The sequence below is a fragment of the Daktulosphaira vitifoliae genome, unplaced genomic scaffold (genome assembly GCF_025091365.1).
Source record: "Daktulosphaira vitifoliae isolate Bord-2020 unplaced genomic scaffold, ASM2509136v1 Scaffold_1, whole genome shotgun sequence".
In the NCBI taxonomy this organism is placed as follows: domain Eukaryota; kingdom Metazoa; phylum Arthropoda; class Insecta; order Hemiptera; family Phylloxeridae; genus Daktulosphaira; species Daktulosphaira vitifoliae.
In genome coordinates this window covers 12661154-12684840 of record NW_026099572.1, presented here as the reverse complement: position 1 = coordinate 12684840, position 23687 = coordinate 12661154, and the positions used below count along the sequence as shown (strand labels likewise).

The window sequence follows — 23687 nt, the reverse complement described above, 5'->3', positions numbered from 1 at the left end:
TGAGAAATAATATTATTAAGTCATCCATAACAATTCATCCCGTTCACTTTTTAAGTTTTTTTTTTAATTACACTTAACATTCTACGTTCCCACCTTTACTTCGAATTTTCGAGGTTAACGTCACACCTTTCGCAACTGATAGGTTTTCAAACTTTAAATGCGATCATCGAACTTTTCAAGGTAACATTGTTGTGAAAAAGTTATTAAATGGATAGTCATGGTTGTTTATTACTTGAAATGAGAAAATATGAATTTATTAGTAAATAACAAATTGATTAAGAAAGCAAAACGCAGTTATTTCGAGTTCAAGAACAATGTCACCTTATCAAAGTTATGTATAACTTTGATAAGGTGTTGAAACTTTATAAAGTTTCAACTTTTATAACAATTGACCTCAAACTTACTTTTAAGGACATAAGCAAAGTAAATTTGTGATATGTACATGTATAGCTGCCGGCAATAACAGTTATTCATTGTAGCCAATAGGACATGTACGTAGACATTCTAAACCTCCAACCGTTCACTTGATTTTTATTAAAAATTTTAAATTACACAATGCTTGTACTAATAAATATTGATAAAAAAAATGTGTAGTTGTGATTTATTATACAGGAATATTATTACCAATGAACCAGAAGGATTTTCTTTTTTCTTTTATCAAACTTGTAATATGGCATGGTAAGGACATTAATAATTTGATTCGTCAAACATAAATCTAGTAAACAAAAGAATAAAATAATTACAAAATAACGTACATTTATTCAGCAATATTTTAAATTATGAAAAAACCTGAATGGTTTTTTATAAGACAATTCACACCAAGACATGCAAGAGATTACAGCCCGCTAACGCCTCTGGTTTCATCATTGGATTTAATGCATTTAAAGTGTAAGACCTAACAAAATTTGCTTAGACGATTTTAAACGTTCATTTCGACCAACTCAACTCAAATTCTTCAGGAAATATGATATATTTCATATAATATAATACATTGTTATATTGTCCACTTATAATTTTTTTTCGTTAAAATAGTATTTATTGAAATGTGTATCACGCAATGTTATTAAATCGTTATAGTATGAAGACTAGAAATGTTTTTATTAACTTTTTATTGACTGAGATAAACTGTTTCCATTCTTGTAGAAAAGTCAGTCGCTAAATCTATTTTTATCTAGTTAGAATTTTAATATTAAGTATAAATATCCTGATGGAGGATTAATCCGATAATTCTCTATAATAGACCATTATAGAGAAGTGTAAAATGAAATATGAGACTATTGACCACCAGATAAACTTTTCAAGTTACACTCGTAGTCTTTGGCACCTCTTTAAAAATATCTACCTACGTCACTGATAAAGACTTGCTATTGTAGTACATAAAATTATGTTAATAACTCATTTTTTAAAATTTCGATGCAAGGCCGACAAGGTATTGGTTTTGTGATGGTATGTGTTTTTTTATTTGTCCATAAAAATTCTCAGCTCTCAATAGACCCATTACAATGATCAATATATCAAAATAACCTAATCTTAATATAATTGAACCCAATCCACCAGTGCCGAAATCTTGATAAAACACCCTCATTTTTAGAAAATAAAAAAAATATCTTAAAATTATACTACTATAGAAAATAGTGATCTCGAAAAAAAATATTAGCTTTCTTTTAATATACTTCTTCTAAAAATCATATGAAAAACCTAAGCACAAAAAGAGTTTGAAACAGATCACTTTCTCGTATATAAAAAAATGTTATATCTCGATTTTCTAAAGTGTTTCGGAAAGTTTGACAACTTCTAACCTACATCAAATAAAAAATTTGAAGTGTACTACAATATTAAAAAAAAAAAAATTGTCCCGACGATTGCTCTACTATTTGAAATCGGCTGTCAAAATAAAAATGTAACGCTATTTTTAATTATGCAAGTAATTTAACAAGCATTTAATATTCAAGTGAAAATTTAAAACATAAAAATCGTAAAATTAAAAATATACAAGATATGAAATTTAACAGATTTCCATGGAAGCGTTTTATATTTTATAATGTTTTACATTGGGTATGTTTATATTCGAATATATTGTTGAAAACGTATCGATGTCCTTAGAAGGGTTACTCTCAAGGAGGGAGAGTCAATCAATTTTATTCTGATTTGATCATGATTTCGTGGTTATATTATTAATCGGTGCTTAATTTAAAACGTGTCTCATAGTTTAGAATGAGACTATTAGTACCTACTCAAGAGGAATATGACCTCGCAAGTGCCAAGGCGATTTGTATCAGACGCGGATTAATAAAGTACATCGACATTCTAAACATAACCGGTATCGGTTATGTTTTTTACTATTATTTCATACGGTCTATTCGGTCACTTAATTCGCTTATACATATACATTTATCATTGAGAGCGTTTCGAAATGTAGAGCTTTTAAAACTGCCCTCTAAATGCGAAGGTAATGAACACGTGTACGTACCTTTTGAAAGAAAATCACAAATTTATTACGTTTAAACAAATTATCTAAATACACAATATAAACAAAGATTATCCTGGAATTTCGTTAATTTATCAAATTTAATTTTGGAATGGTTTAGTTTATAAATTAGCAACCTGAAAAAACGAGACGGTAATTTTTATACTTAAACGTGTTTTTAGTCATTACTTAAGAGAATATATATTAACATAACACTTTAAAATAAGTTGTATATTTACTCATTCGAATATTAGGGGAGGTATCACATCCCCTACACCCCCACACCGTACAGTCTCTGATTATACGCGAAAACATTATCTATGCAGCGTACGAGTCGAATTCGGAAGTTATTTGTATCGATGAGTCCCACTTCATTACCTGAAGCGACAACTGTATATTAATATCAATAATGTTTTCAAACGCCACGCGAACAAACAAAAATAATATTTCCTTTCAACCATTGTAAGGTCATCCAGATTGACCAGTAGTACAGTGAATTGGGTGGGTGGATGAATCATCTGATGAAAAAACCTCGACCTACTTAAACTAATCAATATTAAATCAGTCAGGAAAACCCGTTTATATGTTGTTTTTTACCAATTCTATACAACTGTCGACTTCCTTCGATTGTCTTATTAAAATATATCTTTTGTATGTCAATAATTTTTGATAGTTTAATTTTTTTATAGTCTTATATAATTAATTATAGTTAAATTAGTTAACTTTCGTATCTTTAATTAATTATGTAAAACTGTAAAAAAATTAAACTTTGAAAAATGACTGACATACAAAAGATATATTTTAATAAGACAATCGAAGGAAATCGACAGCTATATAAAAAATAATAGAAATATAAAAACCGTTCTTATATCGAATTAAGCAGAAAAATTATATTCATTAAAAACTAATAACAAATTATTTACTTGAAAAGTTTGGCTTGCTTGGTTGTTACACCGAGCTCTTCATATGCTTATAAATGATTTACAAGATGTATTCTTGCATTGTAATTATCATTTACAGATGATTTAAAAATATGTATGCAAGTGAAAATCGTATTTGATCGTTTAAAGTTACAAAATTATTTAAATAGGTTTCGTGAGTGGCGTGTTAAAAACTATAATATACCCCAATTGTTTAAAATGGTAGATTATGGTTAAATAATTTGATCCATATTAATCATGTACCTACATAGCTAAAATTGAAAAAATTCAAAAAAGATTTTTATATATGATAGTTAAACTAATGCTTCTACAAATGATATAAAAGATTGTCTGGATTTATGATTGCTCTAAATACGTATATTTAGAAATTATATATTTATTTTTTCCTTGTTCTATTATATAATAAGATACATAAATTATCGAATGGTAAAATTAATTGTGCTGATTTATTAAATATAATCCCTTCCAATTAACTAATCTAACAGCTTTGATCCTCTACTACATTTTATATTGAATCACAAAAAAAACTTTATAGTCATATACGATTTTTCCTCTACTAAATTAACTCAAAATAAAAATCTACATTTACATCTGTAATCAATTAATACTCGTACTTTAAATATTCTAAATATTTTCGTGAATTATGTGATGTCAAATGTGATTGCATAATAATTATTTATTTAACTGGTTCAATGGACCGCAGTTACTAAACGACTTTTGGCGTATGCGAATGTCGACCTTGTGAATTGTAATTATTCAATTCCCTAATAGTTAGTATTTTTTATTATGTACATGTAACATAGTAGATAGTTGATATGCACGGGTACTAAATCGAATACATTATTTTAAAACAATAATTTATCACTAAATATCAATTTATTATTTTTTATCACTCTTCACTACAAAATAAATATAAAATAGGTATATGCAGGGCCGTATTAATGAGGTGCAAAGAATGGCCAACAAATCGATGCCTTCTCGAATTTTACTAGACTAATCATAATTAGTGACTGATCGAGTTTTTCTGATTTTTTTGCTCATTACTTTTTTTTATGGTATTGATATTTTCAATGGGAACCCATATAGGTCTTAATCCAACCTATGTTTATAAAAGTTGTATTAAAAAGAGTTAAGTATTTTTAAATAAAAAGATACTTTCGGGTGAAAACATAAGACAACATTACAAATTTCTTTTTTCTTAAGTTTTGTTATTGTAAAACTCCCAAGAAAAAATCCTTTATACACTTATAAATCTAAATTTTATTTTTGTAGGATTTTCAGACATAAATGAAATATACGCAGCATAATATATTATAATATATATATATTTATACATATAAATAAGTTTCTAACTACTCTTTAGTTATTGCACTGAAATTTGTGAAAAATGAATGTTATTTAACACCAGGAATTCGTAATACTTCTTGTTCATTTATACTTGATATTATATTTTCAAAATTATAACATTTGAGGTTCAAGAAAACTTTTCAACTTGCTATAAAGGAAGCAGAATCAGAAAAAAATTGAACAAATCATTGCTACAATCACTATATTTTTATTTGAAACACGAGTTCAATTTGGTACAAAATATGTTAAAACAAAATCAATGAAACTCGTTTACAAAGATAAAACTAAATATTATCAAAATAAGGTTTCTGTTAATGGTAGTGCTATTAAGCAAAAAAAAAAATTAATTAAAATTTACATAAGTGCATATAAATATACAAATTACAATTTAAATTAAATTTATGTACAGCAAAAAAGAATATTTGAAATATATGTAAAATTTACTTTATATGTTTATTATACATTAGTCACTTATAATTAAAAGAATACTACTAAGAAATTGCATTTGGTTTCTATGTCATAAAATAACATAAGATTACAAAAAAGGTAATTATTAAAAAATTATAACAATGTGAAAAATAAACAAAGAAATGAAAACACAGGAAATATTACTAAGGTAAAACTCACTCTTATTAAAAATTAAAAAAAAATTCAATAAATTTTCACTAATACTTGAAATAAAAAGTATTTTAACTAACAATAAAAAGAGAATGGTTAGCTTTAAAAAGTCAGTTGTCTTGGTTTAAAACTAGTTGCCTTGGCAGTGAAATTCGAAGGTGATTTCATCTGCAGACATTTGTATGCCATAGCTGTCATTTCTTGTTGGTCTGTAGTTTTACCACATGTAATTTTCCATCTTACATCATCCTGCATTAATTATAAGAAAAATTAATATAATTTAATAAATTTATCATAGAAAAATTTTTTATTTATAAATTACTGTATCACCTTGGAAACAAGACCTGTCCATTTTTGTCTGAGTGGACTTCCAAGGTGTAAACGCTTGAGGACACTGCTGCCGTCGGATGACTGTGGTAACTGCTGCCGGATAACTGTTGCTTTTGATATGCTTGGTGAGGCAGTAGGGCCATTCTGGTCATCACAAAACAATACATACAACCACCATTTACTACACCATCACCGTAATAATAACGAATAGCTACCACTACTTATTATTATTACATTTATATTGCAACCAAACAAAAAATAAACTTACACGATTGCAAAATATTTATTTAGATACTGTATTTACAATCTAATCATACTTTTTTTTTTCAATAATTAGATATTTTACTTAAAATTTAAAAAGTTAAGATTAATAATGTTTTTTCTATGAAAAATAGTTAAATAAGAGGTTTGTTTAATTATATCACATGAAAATTATTTTTTATAGTTACAATTAATTCACATCTTATCCTAAATTCAGAATGAATATGTTAAAGCTTTCATAGGTTATTACATTATTAAAAGTATTTATAGATATATAAAGCATGGATAATTTGTATTACTAGGGATCTCTCGGGTTCTTTTCCTTACAAGTATAAAAATACAGTAAAACCTTGTTAATAAGCTCTTAAAGAGAAAAACATAACTATGAATTAAACTAGATTTTACTTAATACCACTTTTAAGTATTTTAAACAGGATTTAAAACTAAATTATTAAAAAAAGAACTGTGCGATATACGCTTTTATATACATTTTCATGTACAATGCTCAAACAAGACTGGATATATCTGTGAAATGTAAATAAGACAATCATTGCTTTGATTCTATCAATGTATTAAGCAAAACTATTTAAATATTAAACGGTTCAAAAACTAGAAAAGAAGGTATATATGTAAGAGTTTATTATGAAAGTATTACATATATTATTACATATATATATTAAGTATACTTGTTTAATGTTAAAAAATATAAGAGTACCTGAAATTATTAAAAATTTTGTAGAACTCAAGAGCATTTGAACAAGATTTAGTGTATTTAAATGACCAATGTATTCTTAAAAAAAAAAAATACTAAAAAATGAAATGAATAAGGATATTTTTTGCCGGTGTAAATATTTTATTAACACAAATAAAAAAAAATATTTTCATTTTATAATACTTAGCTGAAAGTGAAATACTAATTAAGTATAAAATAAATCATTGTACTGTTTAAATTAAATGATTTTAAAATTAAATTAAATTAAAATTTTCAATCAAATAAAAGAAAATAAATGAAAATATTCTTTGCCATGCATACAATTTTAAAGATAAGGTAAAATAAAATATTCTTGCAAAAATATAAAATATGCATAGTAGTAAAACAGACCCATGATTATTACTTTTAACTTAAATGCAATTATTAACTTGTACTCACAAGTCAAATATATGATACACACCTTACCTTTAAAATTTGTATTATGAAGTAATTAAATCAAGAAACCACTAAAATTACTGTGTCACTACCATAAACTACAATGTGCAGATATAAAACTACAATTAACTACTTAAGTATTATCACAGAAAGAAACACTGAGAATTTATTGATGCAAGAAATATATCAGTAAAATCACTAAGAAAGTTCATTGTACAAAATTATCAGAAAATTAAAATAAAATATCATTTAACACTTAGCCTCCAGAATTCACGCAAGAATATATGAAAAGACGTACAAAATTAAATTGAATTTATTCTAACCGATTTACCTTTAACAATATTCACATGATACTGCAATATTTTAAGTATAAAATTTATAAACCTATTCTTCTCATTAAAATCACATTCTAAAGCTTACAAAAAAATTATAGTTTAAAATATTCTGACCCCGATTAAGCATTCTTAATAATATTTAATGACAATTAAACTAAGGAACAAACTATTTTATTTAGTTAAAATAAAGTATGTCCAAAATTATAGTTAAGAAAGAAAATTCATATATATATTTTTTTAAAACTCTATTACAACTAAACAATTTGAACATCAATAGTATTTTGTACAACAAAAAATAAATTTGATTTAATATAACACATTTTATCATTATGGGATAATTAAAACTTTATAACATATAACAGATATTTAACAAAAACATTTCCCACCAAACACAACTGATAAAATAACATGAAATCTGACACAGACTACATAGAAATACAATTTTTACCTTTCTATGAAAATTTTCAACATCGTTTTATGCATTTCTCATGATATATATGATAGCTAAAGTGTAACGATTCTGATTTTGTGCAAAACTAAAATTTGACTGATTGTAAAGATTTTCTAAATAGTGCATAATTTAAAGGAGTGAATAAAAGATTCTACGGTTTTTTTTTTTAATGACCTACTCACCCAAATACCTGAAAAATATTAACAAAAAAAAAAAAAAAAATTCTAAGTTACAAGGAACAATAAAATAAGGAACATAAATTTTCAAAACTAATCACACACACACACAAACTGACCGGTTTAGTGTATACAGTATTATATGTTCACTCTTCAAACCATTAGTGTAAAATAATTTTAAAAATAATATAAATTATAATCTAAATATACCTTTGAAGCTGAATATTCTTCAGGAGTGAACACAACTTTTGATACATTAATTGAATGGGTGGATTGGAAATCTTCTCCAGAATTCGAAGTCTTAATAGCTTTTGGCTATATTAACAAAATGTTTTAAATAAAAATTATTTTACTCGAGTAACATAGATAACTTTAAAATTTATATTTATTTAACTAAAAATTTAATTGTTTAATGTGAAATTTTGAACTTAATTCACAAAATAAATTTATATAGAACGTTCAGTAAGTAAATATTGAATTTCTATTGTTTTCATGGTTTAAAACAATTAATCCATTTCCTTACTTACTGAACACCTATAGAATAGATTAATTGTATTGCTTTCTACTTAAAAAAAGAAGAAAAAAAGTGGACTCTTATACGAAGAGAGCGGATTTTTAAGTTTTGTATATTTCTACTGATTTTGTGAAAATACAATGAAAGTAAGAAATTTTGAAAAATGTTGATCACTTAGTTATAGATAAAAAGTTTGTTTTATTTATTTTGTTTTTATTAAGTATAAATATTGACTAAAAAATATACAAATTTTTATAATTTAAATTATGATTTTTATAAAAAAAAATATGTAAAAAAATGTTAACTGACCAAATATTTATTTCAATCAATAGAATTTATTTAATCGTAGATCATAAATTATGAATATCATGAATTTAAACTGTAAAAATTTATATATATTTTTAAACATCTCACATTTAAAAAAAAATTTTAAATGTTTCTAAGTTTTATCATATTTAAAGAATATTTTAAAGTTTTTAAAAACATAAGAACCCCCACCCTCTCTACTTATAAACCTTAAGTATTTTTTAAGCAATTTTTAAAAAGCATACAGATGTTTCCAAAGCTTGATTCCATGAAGCAGTAGGTGAAGCCCATACAGGAGCAAGACATTTCCTCGCTTTTTTTTGGGGCGTGGGAGATACAGGTTCAGCATTTTCTTTACCACAAGCAACTGCATCATTTGTATCCTAAATTTATTATTTAATTATTAGTATTATTAACAAATAATAAAATATATATTATTAAAAAAAAATTAATAATCAAATTTAATTATTACACAAAACATGTTTGAGCTGTCAGTTTCATATTGTGAATCTGAAAGTTCTATTTCTTTTTTAACTCTATCTTCTTGCTTAATATAATCTGTTATATCTTCTATCAATGCAGATGGTGACTGAACCTACAAAATTTAAGGTTATAAATTCAAAAGATAAACCATTTACATGTAATATTATATACCAAATGTTTAACACCCATTTTTCGGCCTACTTCAGCAAGTGCAATCTTGAATGGGGTAGGTGTGTGAGGTGTATTAGTTTTACACATTTCTGGAGTTTTAACATCATCACGACTTCTCCCAGCAAACTTATAAGTAAAATTTGGAGTTACTAGTGTATCCGATTTTGTACTCTCATCGGATTCTTCATTGATCTTACGACTACAGCTAGGCAATAACCTTCTTACAGGTGTAGATGATGAATTAACATCAAATGACAATGATGGACTATTCAGAAACTGGATTAAAACAACAATATTATTAATTTAAAAAAACTTAAAATATATTTATATAATTTTTAACTGAAAAAGTTTAATTACCAATAAAAATTTAAAATTTAAACAGTCGCCTTCAATTAGTTAAACCCTAGTTATGATTACCTACTTAAAAAGAAGATATAGCTTTTGAAAATAGCACTAAAGTTAAAAATTGCAAATTCTTATATAACTGTGTTTAAAAGCAAAAAAAAATCCATAACTAAAAAATAGGTTAATACAATAAAGCTAAAATTATTAAATTTAGTAAGTAATAAGCATGCAAGTTGACAAAATTATTATGAAATGAATGATTAAAAAATTTAATTCACTAAAATGCAAGTGACAAAATCAAATATTGTTAATGTAAATTTTCATCCATAGTTGTTAAATATAACAAAATTAATGCTCAATACTCACTATTTAAGTTTTACTTTTAAAATAGTTAACTTTTATAATGCAATTACATGCATTTGTATTAGTGATAACTTTGACATTCACCATACAAGTTAATACAAGTTTTAATCAAAACATAGATTTACATACTTGTGAGGGACTGAATGGAAGTTGTTTAATTGGAGTCCGTTTCTCAGGTGTTCCTGGTATACTCAAACCTGATAAAATAGTCTAGACCACAAATACACACAAATCTCAATTTGTAGCAAAAAACAAAGAAGCAAAGTAACGACATACAAAATCAGAATAAGTGTTTACTTGATTTGTTTTTTCTTTTTACAGTTAGAATTATGTTAGGAGCCCAAACTATAAATACAAGGCACGCAATTTAAATTTTATAATTATAATGCAAACTTTTGAAAATCAAAAAAGATAATAGAAAAATACACAGAAATAAAATTACTAAAAATATAAAAAAATGTCCATGCAAAAATGTCATTAACATTGTAATTATTTATGATATGCCTTTAAAAACAGTATAGCAATAATGAAATTAAATTAAAAAATCAATTTAAAAATGTGCATTTTTCCAAAAACTTTGAAGTATTCTATAAAACAATTTGTGGTAAAATGAAAATGTCATCAAGATTACTTATATTAAAATAACAAAATTTGTAGATTCAACAAATAAAAATTTAGTATGAAGAAAAGAAATGTCGAATTGTTGAAAATATAAATGTAATGAATAAAAAAATGTATTTTAAATACCAGAAAGGTGTTCATAGAGGTTGGTTATAAATTATCAAAATTTATACATCAATTATATTTTTATATGCAATAATTAACTATATTTTAATATTATAAAATGGTAATATGCCTGATAAATAGAATGAAATATTAAATACCATAACCGTAATCCTAAAAAAATCATTTTATGCATATTGAATATGATAAAAATTGCCTAAAATATAAATACATCATGACGAGAAAATTTTATATATTTTTTAAAATTAAGTGATAAAAAAAACTAACATGTGTATCTATAAATAAAATTTGACATAACAACATTATTTAACATAATAGAAAATGATCTTATTTCAATTATGTCAAGTTTTAAAAATAGATACCGATATGAAGTGCATGAATTTTACCATAAAAGGATATACAGAACCATAAAATGAAGCACCCAAAAAAATAACTTTAACCCATTGTCTTACCTTTTGAATTAAATTAACCAAAGAGCAATGTTTATATTAAAATTTAAGCTTTATTTTAGAGAAGTATTCTATTGTATTCATTATACACATATGTGATCCAACTCGTCTAACAAGTCCTATAACTTTTGACCTAGTTATTATTTTATAAAACTTTTTTTTTTTTAATAATTATTTTACTTTTGAACTTTAATATCATAGTTTGTAAAATTTTTGTAGTTTAAAGAAAATTTTTTTTTTTTTAATACATTGTCGGACATGACTACTATAGCAGTCACGCTCTTGGCTGTAATTACAGATTCACTTTAATATCTCAATAATTATTATTGAGATATTTAAACAATTATTGTTTGGAATAAAAAATGCATAAGAGCTTTTTTCTTTATAAATATGATACAAAAACAATGAAAACAAAAAAAGTGTAACTGCTATAGCAATTGTAGTCCATTCGTGACTTTTTTTTACTCGTATAATCATATGACTATTATACCTTATCACTGTTATAGCAGTTACAGTCAAATTACGACTTAAAACACAATGACTGCTATAGCAGTGACTGTCTATCAACGTGTTAAATAGTGATTTTGTGTGGCAGATTAAAAAAAAGGTTAATAAAAATATATTGTATCAATGTACAGATTAATTCTACAATATTTTAAAATTTTAATTTTTATGTATTAATTTTTAAGTATTAAGCGTAGGTCCTAAGTTAAGAAGCAAACAACTGAAAAGAACACAATCTTTCCACGCTAAATATTGTTACGGGTATAGAAATTTTTTCATAAAAATTATTATCTCTTAAATGATTAAATAAAAAACAAAAGTATTGCAAAATAATAAATAGGCTAAAAGTTATAGAATTTATCAGAAAATGTCAGATCACCCTGTCTATGTATATTTTACTCTGGTTATTTTATTAATTAAATAAATACTAATATACTTACGTTACACTGTATATTCATGCCTATTTCTGGATATTCTGAAAAACTTCTACGCCTTCTGTTAAGTTTACTAGGAGAGTATAAATTTTGTTTATTTGGACTAGCACCATATTGATAATCTAAAATAAAATTTACAGTTAAAAATCAAAATTAATTGCACATTTTGCTATAACTTACAAATTTCTTTTTTTGGTGTTTTAATAGGAGTAACAAGATGTAACTCAGCATATCCTTCATCAGGAGAGTTACCAACCACACTGTTAGCTTGCTGAGTATCTATATAACCTCCGGTTTCAAATAACCTATAGAATTTAGTTAATTAATATGAATAAGTCAAAAAAAATCCATTATCTTGAACTAAGATTATAATAAACAACAAAAATATTTAACTTTTTTTTTCAATGTTTTATTGTATGAAAAATATACAATAAGTTTAAAAATGAAAAAATGTTTTTTTCACTTCATATATAAAATAAAATTGTATTTAATCAAATTATGATAATTTAATTTGTGTTAATAAAAAAATTTAATAATTCAATACAGCTCTGATATTTTGTAATAATATAATACTAATATGAGGACGCAATGTAGATTATTCAGTCACCAATTTAGCACTAATGTTCAACTGCACTGTTTTCTGTTGATTTCCAGATAGATTACTATATGAATTTAAACAGTAACACACACCTTGCCTCATATTGGCTCTATCAGTTATAATAAGGTTGCATCAGATAGACAACCAATGTAAAAATATCGTAAGGTAGAACTGACACGAAAAAGATAGCATAGAGACTAAAGAAATGATGATGATAATACTGATATGGTCATGACTATAAACATTGTAATATTACATTAACCATTATACAATTTTTTTTTTTTTAATAGATAAATTATGTCAATATGAGATATATTATATACACACATTCATAGTAAATAATCAGCTTAAAATGAATAAAAAGTGGTAATAAATTAATTTATAATTAAAAATATATGATTCATGTTTACTAAAAAAATAATAATATAATACTTTATATACTCTGAATATTAAGAATATTTTTACCGACATATTTTATACTGTAAAATGTTAATATTTATTTATCAAACACTAAAAAATGCAATTTACAAAATTAATATACATTATAAACTATATCAAAGAACAAAATATAAAAAAATATATATATATATAAAGTGGAAGAAAAAAATGAACAAAATTATTTTTAAAATCAGGTTTAAATGTGCATAAGAGAAATTATTACATAAGAAATTACATACCAAAAATAATGAATTGTTAAGGGACCGTAGCATTCTGTGTAGAAGAGTATTAATATTATATAAGGAGCGATAAGAAAGAACATGAAAAAGAAAGTAATTTCTAGTGGGATAAGATGGAACACAAAAGGATACAGAGGACAAAAGGACTAGTGCGTCAATTAAACCATTAAGGAAAACAATGATAAAAGGAAGGTCAGCGTCAACTCGTTTAAAAACAAGAGTAGGGATACTAATAGTAGACCGAATAATAGAGTATGCTTCTTGGTAAATGTTGTAATACGTTTAAAATATGTTTTATGTTATTTTTCGCAATTACAAAAAATATTTTTTTAACTATTCTTTTTAAGATTTGAAGATTGAGTGTTAGTCTATATTATGTAAAGTATGGAAGTAAACAATTATTACATAATTTACTGGTAACAGTACGCGATCCCTCTTCCAAAAAAAATATGAACACTTAAATAAGCATTTATAATTGATATGAATAAACAAGTGATAGTAAAATTAAGTTTATTAAAAAAAATGATAAAAAAGTTATCTAAAACAAATTGAATTTTTAATTATATAAGTTCATGTTTCATAAATTTAAGCATAAATAATAGTGAATAAGTTCATTTATTATCAAATCTTCTAATAAGGAATATCCTATAATAATATGATATCAAAGATAGAATCACGCAAATTAATCATAGTTATCACTTTTAACTCGACTAAACTTGCACTTGTAGTTAATATACAATGTTTATAACTTTAGTAATAAAGATTAGAGATAATCATTTCTATAAAAAGTGTGTTAAATGTTATTGTTATCCATGAAAAAGAAATCGCGTACTGTTACCAGTAAATAACATAATAAGACAGTGTTTACTTCCGTACTTTACATAATATAGACTAACATTTAATACCATAGGAAAATTGTAAATAAAATTAAAATTTAACAAATTTCAAAACGTTGTATAACACATAACTACGGAATTAAAATAAGATATTCTGGTATCAAAATTTTTCTTTAAAACTTATCTTCAAATTTTAAAAAAATCAACCTAAGCATATTTGAAAAATAAATTTTAATTTGTTCATGTATACCTATATGGAGAGTAACATGATGGAGAATTGGTTTGAAGGGGTACAGAAGCTGGCCTTGGAGGAGACTCCAGTTTGTAATTGACCTTGAACACATCTTTACTTATATCATCATTTTTTTTTTGAGGTGTAGACATTAAAGAATTAAGAACTTCAGCAGCAGCTTCAACTTCAGCCTTATCAAGAACATCTTGATCAGGGTCTTCTTTAATAGGATTATCAGGTATATATTTAGGAGGCATCCAACCAATATACTGAAATACAATATGCTTATTATTTTGCTTTAACTAATTAAACTTGAAAACTACAAAAATTAATCAGTATAATAAATTTATGTGAAATAGTTTATAACGAATAAGTAAGTTTGAGAAATATTACTAATTTTAAATGATAAAAGCTGTATTGTTATTAAAAAAAAATATATTAATTAAAATATTTATACCTGAGTATTAGGCATGTCAATAGTAATGTATTCAGATTGGTTAATTTGTACTACACTAGGAAGACTACTTGTGGAGTCATCTTTATTATCCATAGGAGCTCTAATACTTTTAGTTTTTGGTTTTAACATATGTTTACCATAAACTTCACCTTTTTCATCAATTTCATATTTGCGACGCATTGTTGAATTCCAATGATTTTTTATAGCATTATCAGTCCTTAAATATAATAATTATTATTTAATTTTTTTACCTTAAAATATTTTAGCTGAAAAATAATTGAATAATATACCTTCCAGGCAAAAGCTTAGCAATTTTAGCCCATTGATTTCCCCATTGACTATGCGCTCTAAATATTATTCTGTCTTCTTCATCAGTCCAAGCACTTTTTTTTATATTTGGATTCAAATGATTATGCCATCGTTCACGACATTGTTTACCTATTCTGCCTTTTAAATGGCGTGCAATTAGTGTCCATTTTTTAGGACCATATTTTTCAACTAATTCCAGGACTGTTTCATCTTCCTAAGAAATAATAAAATAGATCTTAAACATAAATATTCATCTAATAATATTTTAACATACTTCTTTTGTCCAAGGCCCTTTAACTAGGTCAGGATTTACTACTTTATGCCATCTTTGTTGGCACTGAATATCAGAACGATCATTGAAATGTTGAGCAATAAGATCCCATCGTTCTTGATACTCATCTACTAACTGTTTAAGTCGCATATCCTATTAAAAAATTTGATGTTACAAAAAATTATTTTTATTCTAAATAAGTAAACTAACTTCATCTTTGGTCCAACGGCCTTTGTTGATGGAGGTGTTCGATGGTTTATATTCGACCAACCGTCGACCATCATCACTCGACAATACTGGAACACCAAGTGGCATCGCATAATCGTCCGAGTCATCTCCATCATCTGTTTCACTATCATAACCTGATCTAGACCTGAAAACAAAGTTTAAGTTTAATAATTGTTTTTATTTGCTGACAAATTTATATTCCATAAATAATTATAAATATATATTACTAGTCACTAATAAATATTCAGAATTTAATCTAAATAATTAATAACATCTAATCAGTAACCACATTTTATTTTATAAAAAAGAGAACCACTTTTAAAATTAATTTTATTATTATTTCAGTAATAACACTAAAAAAACTATAGAGAAAAAGAGTCACTAGTAAACAACTTTGATAACATTACAAGAAACACATTTCTAGTAAAATTATTTTTATCTTCTAATATAAAAAGTTTTCTTACTAAAAAGATACAGCCAAAATTAAAACCAATATACATAATTTTTACTGTAGTCATAGACCATGAATCCTGTTTCCTGAAATCTAGTATTACATGCATACTTTTAGCTAATGTGAGATATAATAATTATTCTCTTGTTAGTAAATGTTTTTAAATTATAAATATGGAATGCTTTCAAAATGTAAATATAAATTGTGCGTAGATATGGTTACATCAATTTCAACCATTTATTCTACATAAAATCTTAAGCAATTAAATACTTGGGCAGTCTTTAAATTTTAAAATTGAAAAAATGGATAATAAAAAATGGATATGAAAATAAAAATGGATTTCATTTTATAGAATCATAAGTAAATTAAATAATATTTAACAATATAATTTAATAACCAATCACATATATATATATTTTTAGATAATGTATTAAATTATCAACTACGTACATTTTAACTTTTTAGAATTAAAATCTAAAATAATACCTATAACACTAAACCATAACATTTAGAATGAATATTTCAATGGAAAATTATTGGAAGGAATTTAAAAAACACATAATAAAATCATATATTTATATAATTTATATAATATATTTATATAATTGTTACAAAATTTTAAAAATGAAATAATTTGTTTTTTTAATACAAAAAATGTTTAAAAAAATTATTTCTACAAATAATGCTTCTATACTATTTTTAAAGTAACAAAATATTTTTAATCAAAAAAGTTTAAGACTTACTCATCATTTAAAGACTTAAGTAGCATTCGTTTATTGTCATAATTATGGTATTCTCCGCCATTCGCAAAACTATAAGACCGTTTCGACATCTACAAATCTAATTATAAGATCTCAGAAAAAATAACTTACTGACTTTAAAAAGCTAACATTAAACGAATAATATACCCACATGATATTAGAAAAAAAAAGTGTGGATACTAGAGTAGAGAGTACTATAGTGAACTCCATTGCTTTATGGCGGCAGAATAGAGGCCAGGTGGTAAGACAGCTGGGATATTGGTTAGGGGATCAACTAAGCAATACTACAACCCCTCCCATTCACTATTATAGACATAAATACTTGATGCGTATGTAAAAAAAAAGAGGAAGCTGATTTCCTAACACATAAGAATAAAGGGGCTGACTAAAAAAAAATACCTAGTGACGTAATTGTACTTTAGTGTTGCACATATTAATACAATCCATTACTCATAAGAAATAGAAGGTGCTATCTTCATAGTCAAGAGTAAAATATTCAGCAAACTTAAAATACGGCTGTATATAATTATATACAATTTTCTTTTCAGATCAAAAAATTAATAGCATATAAATAATATATAATAAAAGGATAGTTATATTTTCGTCTAATAACTGAACATCATATCTTAATTGATGGTAAATTTTTTTTATTTAGAACTCTATGAAAACGATAAAATATCTATTTGAAAAACCATATTAATTTCTTTTTTATACAAACAAAAATAGATTGTCTAGATAACCAAGATTCAATGGACTATGTTAAAACCGGTTCATAAATGGTCGAGTGGACAGTATAAAATGGAAGAATCGAAATTTATAGTTTACTTATGAGACACATTTGTTGCTAAACCTCATTCATAAGAATACCGAGTAACACAAATTAAATTTTCTTCATAACTGTTTATCTTTATAATATAGATTAATCTATTTCAATCATCCACAAATTTATTTATTTGAAAATACAATTTATGTTCATAATTAAATGTTTTACTTAAATAAAAGTGAATAATTATGATTTATATTACTATTAGAATTTAAATAAAATTTTCTACAGAAAATGCACATCGTTATTTTATCAAAAATTAAACAAGTTTTAATAATTAATTGTATTTTGACATTCAATAGGAAATATGCTAAAGCTACAGTAAATTAGACTTGGCTTCTTTTTACGACGTACTTTAAACAATATCAAGATATTGTTGTTATCTTTATAAATAATAGTTAGTGGAACTACACTGTATATTTAATGAATTTTTTTATGCATTCTTATAAAGAGTGTTCACTAAGTAAGAAAACAGGTCAATTAATACAATGAGAACAGAGGAAATCCGTTTTCTCACTTACTGAACACCTATACATAAAATTTTAAGCCCAACCCTCAGATCCGATTCATTCAAAAAAAATTTTAAACTATAATTAATAGATTTCAATTCTTTAAGTTTTATTTATTCAATTTTTTTTCAAAGAAAATAATAGTTAATAATTAATATTAAATATAAATTGTTAATATTTAATTTAAAAGAAAAAAATCAACGTCTTATTTGGCCCAATCCGATCCAGCTCGGTTTATTTGTTATTAAGGTCTGACATGGCAGGGTTAGCAACATAAAATCATTATTATAGCTCTACCAAACTCTTGAACAGGCTAAATTCTGATCGGATCAGGCTAGCCCGGCCCGAGATGATCACTACTATACACCTACCTATTCCTGATTAATAGTTAATCCTACATAAATTACAAATTATACTAAATTATAAATTTTACAATTTCTTTATGACCATTAACCATTAATATCAATAAATCGTATAAAAATAGACAAAATTATAACTAAAATATTTAAAAACTGAAATATTTAATATAGAAATAAAATAATGCTTGTATTACAAAACAATATTTTCAAAACTGAACAGATTTATCCTAGATTAAAATTTAATATCCTACAGGACAGTCAATTCGACTATAAAGAAAAATATGTGAAAAACATTGAAATATACCAAGGTAATAATTAAAAACACAAAAATAATATTATTAAAAAATAATGTGTCTAATAAAAGAACATCTTTCCACTTTTAACAATGAAAAACTAGTTTTCGGACCACCACGTGACATTTTATAGGTAAATAAACAAGAATTTTTACCTGACACACCGTACCCAAATCAATCATTTTTTTTTACGTGTAAACAATATTTTTACAGCAGTGGTAAGCTATCACAATTTGTTTTTTAAGAGATTAACTATTTTTGAAATATTAAACCTCTGATATACCATTGCTACTTGCAAAACCATGACATTTTACATAGCACTAATGTAAAATTTAATAATATTCAAAATTAATGATAAAAATTTTTTGTAATAAAACAAGTTAAAAGAAATAATTTAAAATTTTTTAAAGGCCAATGTAAATTTCGAAAAAATATCCCTGAAAATTATTGATGGAATACGAAGAATATGTTATGGTAGAGTAGTGAGCGAATGGCGGTGTACCCACCATTCACAATAAAAATTATTCCAATAATAATTAATATTTTAAAAAGAAAGATAAACTTGTACATTAGCAATATCTACATTAATTTTTTTCTAATATTAAGAGGATCGGATGAAATTTAATTTTTAGAAAAAGTTAATACTAACACATATTTAGACATATATATAAGTATATCTAAATATTTCTAGTGGACGCAATTACTTCTTTAAACATGTAATAACCATAAAATAGTTATTCGCTTAAAAATAACGTTATATTTAAATAAATTATTATATATAATATACAAATAACAAAAAAAATTATAATTTTAACATAAATTTTTCATTTTGAATCGATTTAAAGGTTAACAAGTATACAGTTACAACGATCTAACGATTCGTGAACCTATAAAGTTCGACATTAATTTATATATTAAAAATAATTGAATTCTGTATAAATACGTTTATTTTAATTGTAAAAACAAGAAGAACAAAAACAATAGATTGTTTGTTCTAAATGACTCGTAGTCTATGTCAATAAATTTGGATTTAATAATTTGACAAAAAAATTAATAAACTAAAGCCACCGTTTATATCTGTAATCGAATGTTACCAGTATTTAAGTTTTATAAGCATCTTTGCCTATTATAATAAAATATTTTTACTCAAATAATTAATTAATTTCAATCTTACTTAGATTTAAGTTCTCGTCTATCACGAACGTACTTAATACAAAAATTATAGCATGAAAAATTTTCCGCTATATCTTATTTACTACTTTTGTGCATTTATTATAACATTATATTTTATTTATGGCTGTCTGTATAGATAGAAAAGCGGCATACTTCATTACGGGGTGTCTGGTTCGATTTTGGCAAAACAGAGTAGGGAATGAATTTCTTATCTCTTACAGTATAACTGCGATATATATCAAAGCTCAAAAGAAATTATTTATTTCGACTTATTAAATGTTAAAATTAATAAGGCTTCGAGTCATCAAGGAAAAATATATTCGAGTTTTAAAAATTTAGAATTATTTTTTCACTTACAAAATCCACACATAAGTAATCCGATCGTTCCCAATTGATAATTCTAAATTTAATTCGAAGTCAGTACAATAATCAACACACTAAAATTAATCAAACAAAATTTCAGAACAAAAAATCACAGTTAATTTGTCTAATTATATGGACAACCTGCTGTAAAGAACCACAATAGAATAGTAAACTATCAATAATATGAGTAGGCTAGAATCAAAACTTACAAGTGAGCTCCAGAAAAATTTACCAGTTTACCAGTATTTCAGAAGTTACTAACAATTTAAAATAATGCCAATGCTGCTATTTTTATAGCTAAAGATTTCTCAGCCTCATTTTTTCTTTAGTCTATTGTTAAGCATAGTGTTAAAATTTAAATTATAACTCAAATATTTTTTATGGTTATTAAAAAACTCTAATAAAAATAAACAATAAAGTAAATAACATAAATTTTGATACATTAAATCAAAAATTAATATAAAAAAATCTCCTAAAAGGGATTTGGGTTAAAGGATAAGAGGAAGATATTAAAAAAAATTAAAATTTAGCAACCTCAAAATCATTTTTACAAAAACCTTTTTTCTATTCAAAAGTAGACATTTTGAATTATTTTTAATAATTTCATCCTGGTAAGATTGTACTTTAGATCACTGGACGTTCCCCCAATATGTACTGAAGATTTAAACTGGGACAAATGGCCATCTCATATGGTGCCCCTGATTAATACCCTTAAACAAACACTGCAGATTGCTCATTCAAAATATTCAATTTTAGATATCTCATAAAATATTTAACCAAGTAGGGATATCAAATTAGCTAATTAGGTTAATATTAGCTAATGCAATTTTTTTAAACAATCATTATTAAAATTATAATATTTTTTATTTTAGTATATTGACACAATCATATGCTTATTTTTCTATAGCTGCAGAGCTATAGTTATAACTATAACAACTAAACAAGTGTACTTTTTTATTTTATTTTATTTTTGTTGAGAGATTGTACAGAAAAACTTCTGTACATAAGAAGTGACTAACTTATAGTAACATAATATGTCATAAACTTACTTAAGACTCAAATAATTAACAACATTAATATATTAAACAAATTTTGTTTGGACATGTTAGCAGCACATTTTTTAATAATATTTGCTCATAGTACTTTATGAAAAAATAATTTTATAGGCTAAAAATAGTTTTGAAACAAGAGTATTGAAATAAAATAAATCTTTCAAATAGGTTCATAGGCCCTAAGCACAATACCAACAGTGCCTATTGGGCGATAACACTGCCTTGTCTATATATGTAACAAGTCAAAAAATTTATTTTAAGATTATTTAAGTTTATTGAATTTAAGTTTTACTAATTTTATTACTATTTAACAAGAATATCATACATTTCTCATTAATTAAAATACAATTATCTCTAAAATTGATATAAAAGTCATCAACATATAGAATTAAATAGTTAAGTAAAGTTTACTTTTGTACTCCTAATATGTCAAAAAATATGAGTTTCTAATTCATTCATTATGCATAACTGTACAAATAATACTAGTTTATGTTATAATGAGAATAAATTTGAAAAAATTTATGCTAATCAAGTTAATCAAGATTTAATTTTTACATTGTGTATTACATAAAATCATAGATTTTTTGCAGTAAATATGAATTTAAGTTTATATTTAAAACTCAATACTTAAATGAAAACGATTAAAATAACCTTAAAAATTTATACTACCTAATATATTTTTAATTACTCTTGAATCAGTTACAAATTATATGTAACTGTTTGGAGATTATTACAGATATCTTCATATAACTACCAAAATAAAAATATAAAAATCATAGAATAATATAATAATTAATTAAAAATTTAATTAAAAAAAATAATTTCAACTATTGCCTTAAATGTTAAACGAATTTAAGAGATTGTAATTATTATTTAGCAAGATTTTTAAGATTATCAGAAGTTTTAATTAACTGTAATAATAAAATTTTAATTATACATAATATTTGATTATAATTCTATATATAAATTTAATTTGATAATATTGTCATTTTTATATACCAGTCAATATAAAAATATATTGCTAATAATTATGAGGAATCCATTATTTTATAAAAAAAAACAAAGAACTTAATATTATATAATATATAAATATTTTAAGTTTATGTAAAAATTATAATTCTTTTATTTTCGTCAAAATAAATAATGAATAAAATTTTTAAAATAATTAACTGGCAAACCGTACCCAAGGTCACTTAAATTTAAATTGGCCCTGGGGGGGGCCTATAATTATTGTATAACGCCATTTTCTATTTAAATAAATAGCAACTATAATACAAATTAAATATTTATCATCACTGATGGTATAATACACATGATAATTTCTTAAACTAATTTCAGTCAAAGTTGTAAATCTAATTGTAAATTAACAAGTACAGATTAACTCACCTATTCATTTATTGATCGGCAATGGAAACAACCGTTATGACGACGCAACGGCCATCAACCGACATTCCATTTGATTTTAAAAACTCAACTGCTGTATTATTTTGACCACCCTTCTTGTCGTTTTTGAAATTGACGTCCTCAAATGCATCGTTCAGAATCAACAGCGGCAAAAGGCCAAACACGTTTAGTAAGATACTTCCGTCATTTGGTCCACAAATCTTACGACACAACAACAAATAGGAAACGGTAGAACAAAACGGATAAAAACAACATTCGAATTTTAATATTATTATGTGATCGTGTATATCTAAATATGTGTGTGTGTGTGTGTGTGTATGTGTAGTGAAGGCTCTATAGAAGATTACAGTTGTAACGTTTGTAATTTGCTACAGTGTTACCAGAAATACGAAAGCAAAAGATTCCCTATAATTTTTAAGCTGTTTGTAGACTAGTCTATTGTGGTCATAATATGACTATTGCTATCCAGTGATAGCAATATAAAATAATCAGTTTATCATGAGCT

At 24.7% G+C, this 23687-nt stretch overlaps 1 protein-coding gene across 6 annotated transcripts; it reads right to left on the bottom strand.

The window, feature by feature from the left end:
• Positions 1 to 4940: 4940 nt before the first annotated feature.
• Positions 4941 to 23513, bottom strand: LOC126896243 (myb protein). 6 transcript variants are annotated; one of them, XM_050668885.1, is made up of 15 exons: positions 23165 to 23513; positions 15977 to 16139; positions 15770 to 15919; positions 15477 to 15709; positions 15187 to 15403; positions 14748 to 14998; positions 12567 to 12691; positions 12393 to 12508; positions 10385 to 10465; positions 9548 to 9823; positions 9366 to 9488; positions 9139 to 9276; positions 8284 to 8388; positions 5704 to 5847; positions 4941 to 5622 (listed from the first exon to the last, which is right to left on the bottom strand). In XM_050668885.1, exons 1-15 carry the CDS (start codon positions 23170 to 23172, stop codon positions 5476 to 5478), a joined length of 2277 nt encoding a protein of 758 aa, XP_050524842.1. In that variant the 5' UTR covers positions 23173 to 23513; the 3' UTR covers positions 4941 to 5475. The 6 variants fall into 6 exon arrangements, with proteins under 6 accessions (XP_050524842.1, XP_050524832.1, XP_050524850.1 ...); XM_050668875.1 differs by lacking the exon at positions 23165 to 23513 and adding an exon at positions 17189 to 17482; XM_050668893.1 differs by lacking the exons at positions 10385 to 10465; positions 23165 to 23513 and adding an exon at positions 17189 to 17481.
• Between the last annotated feature and the right edge of the window lie 174 nt (positions 23514 to 23687).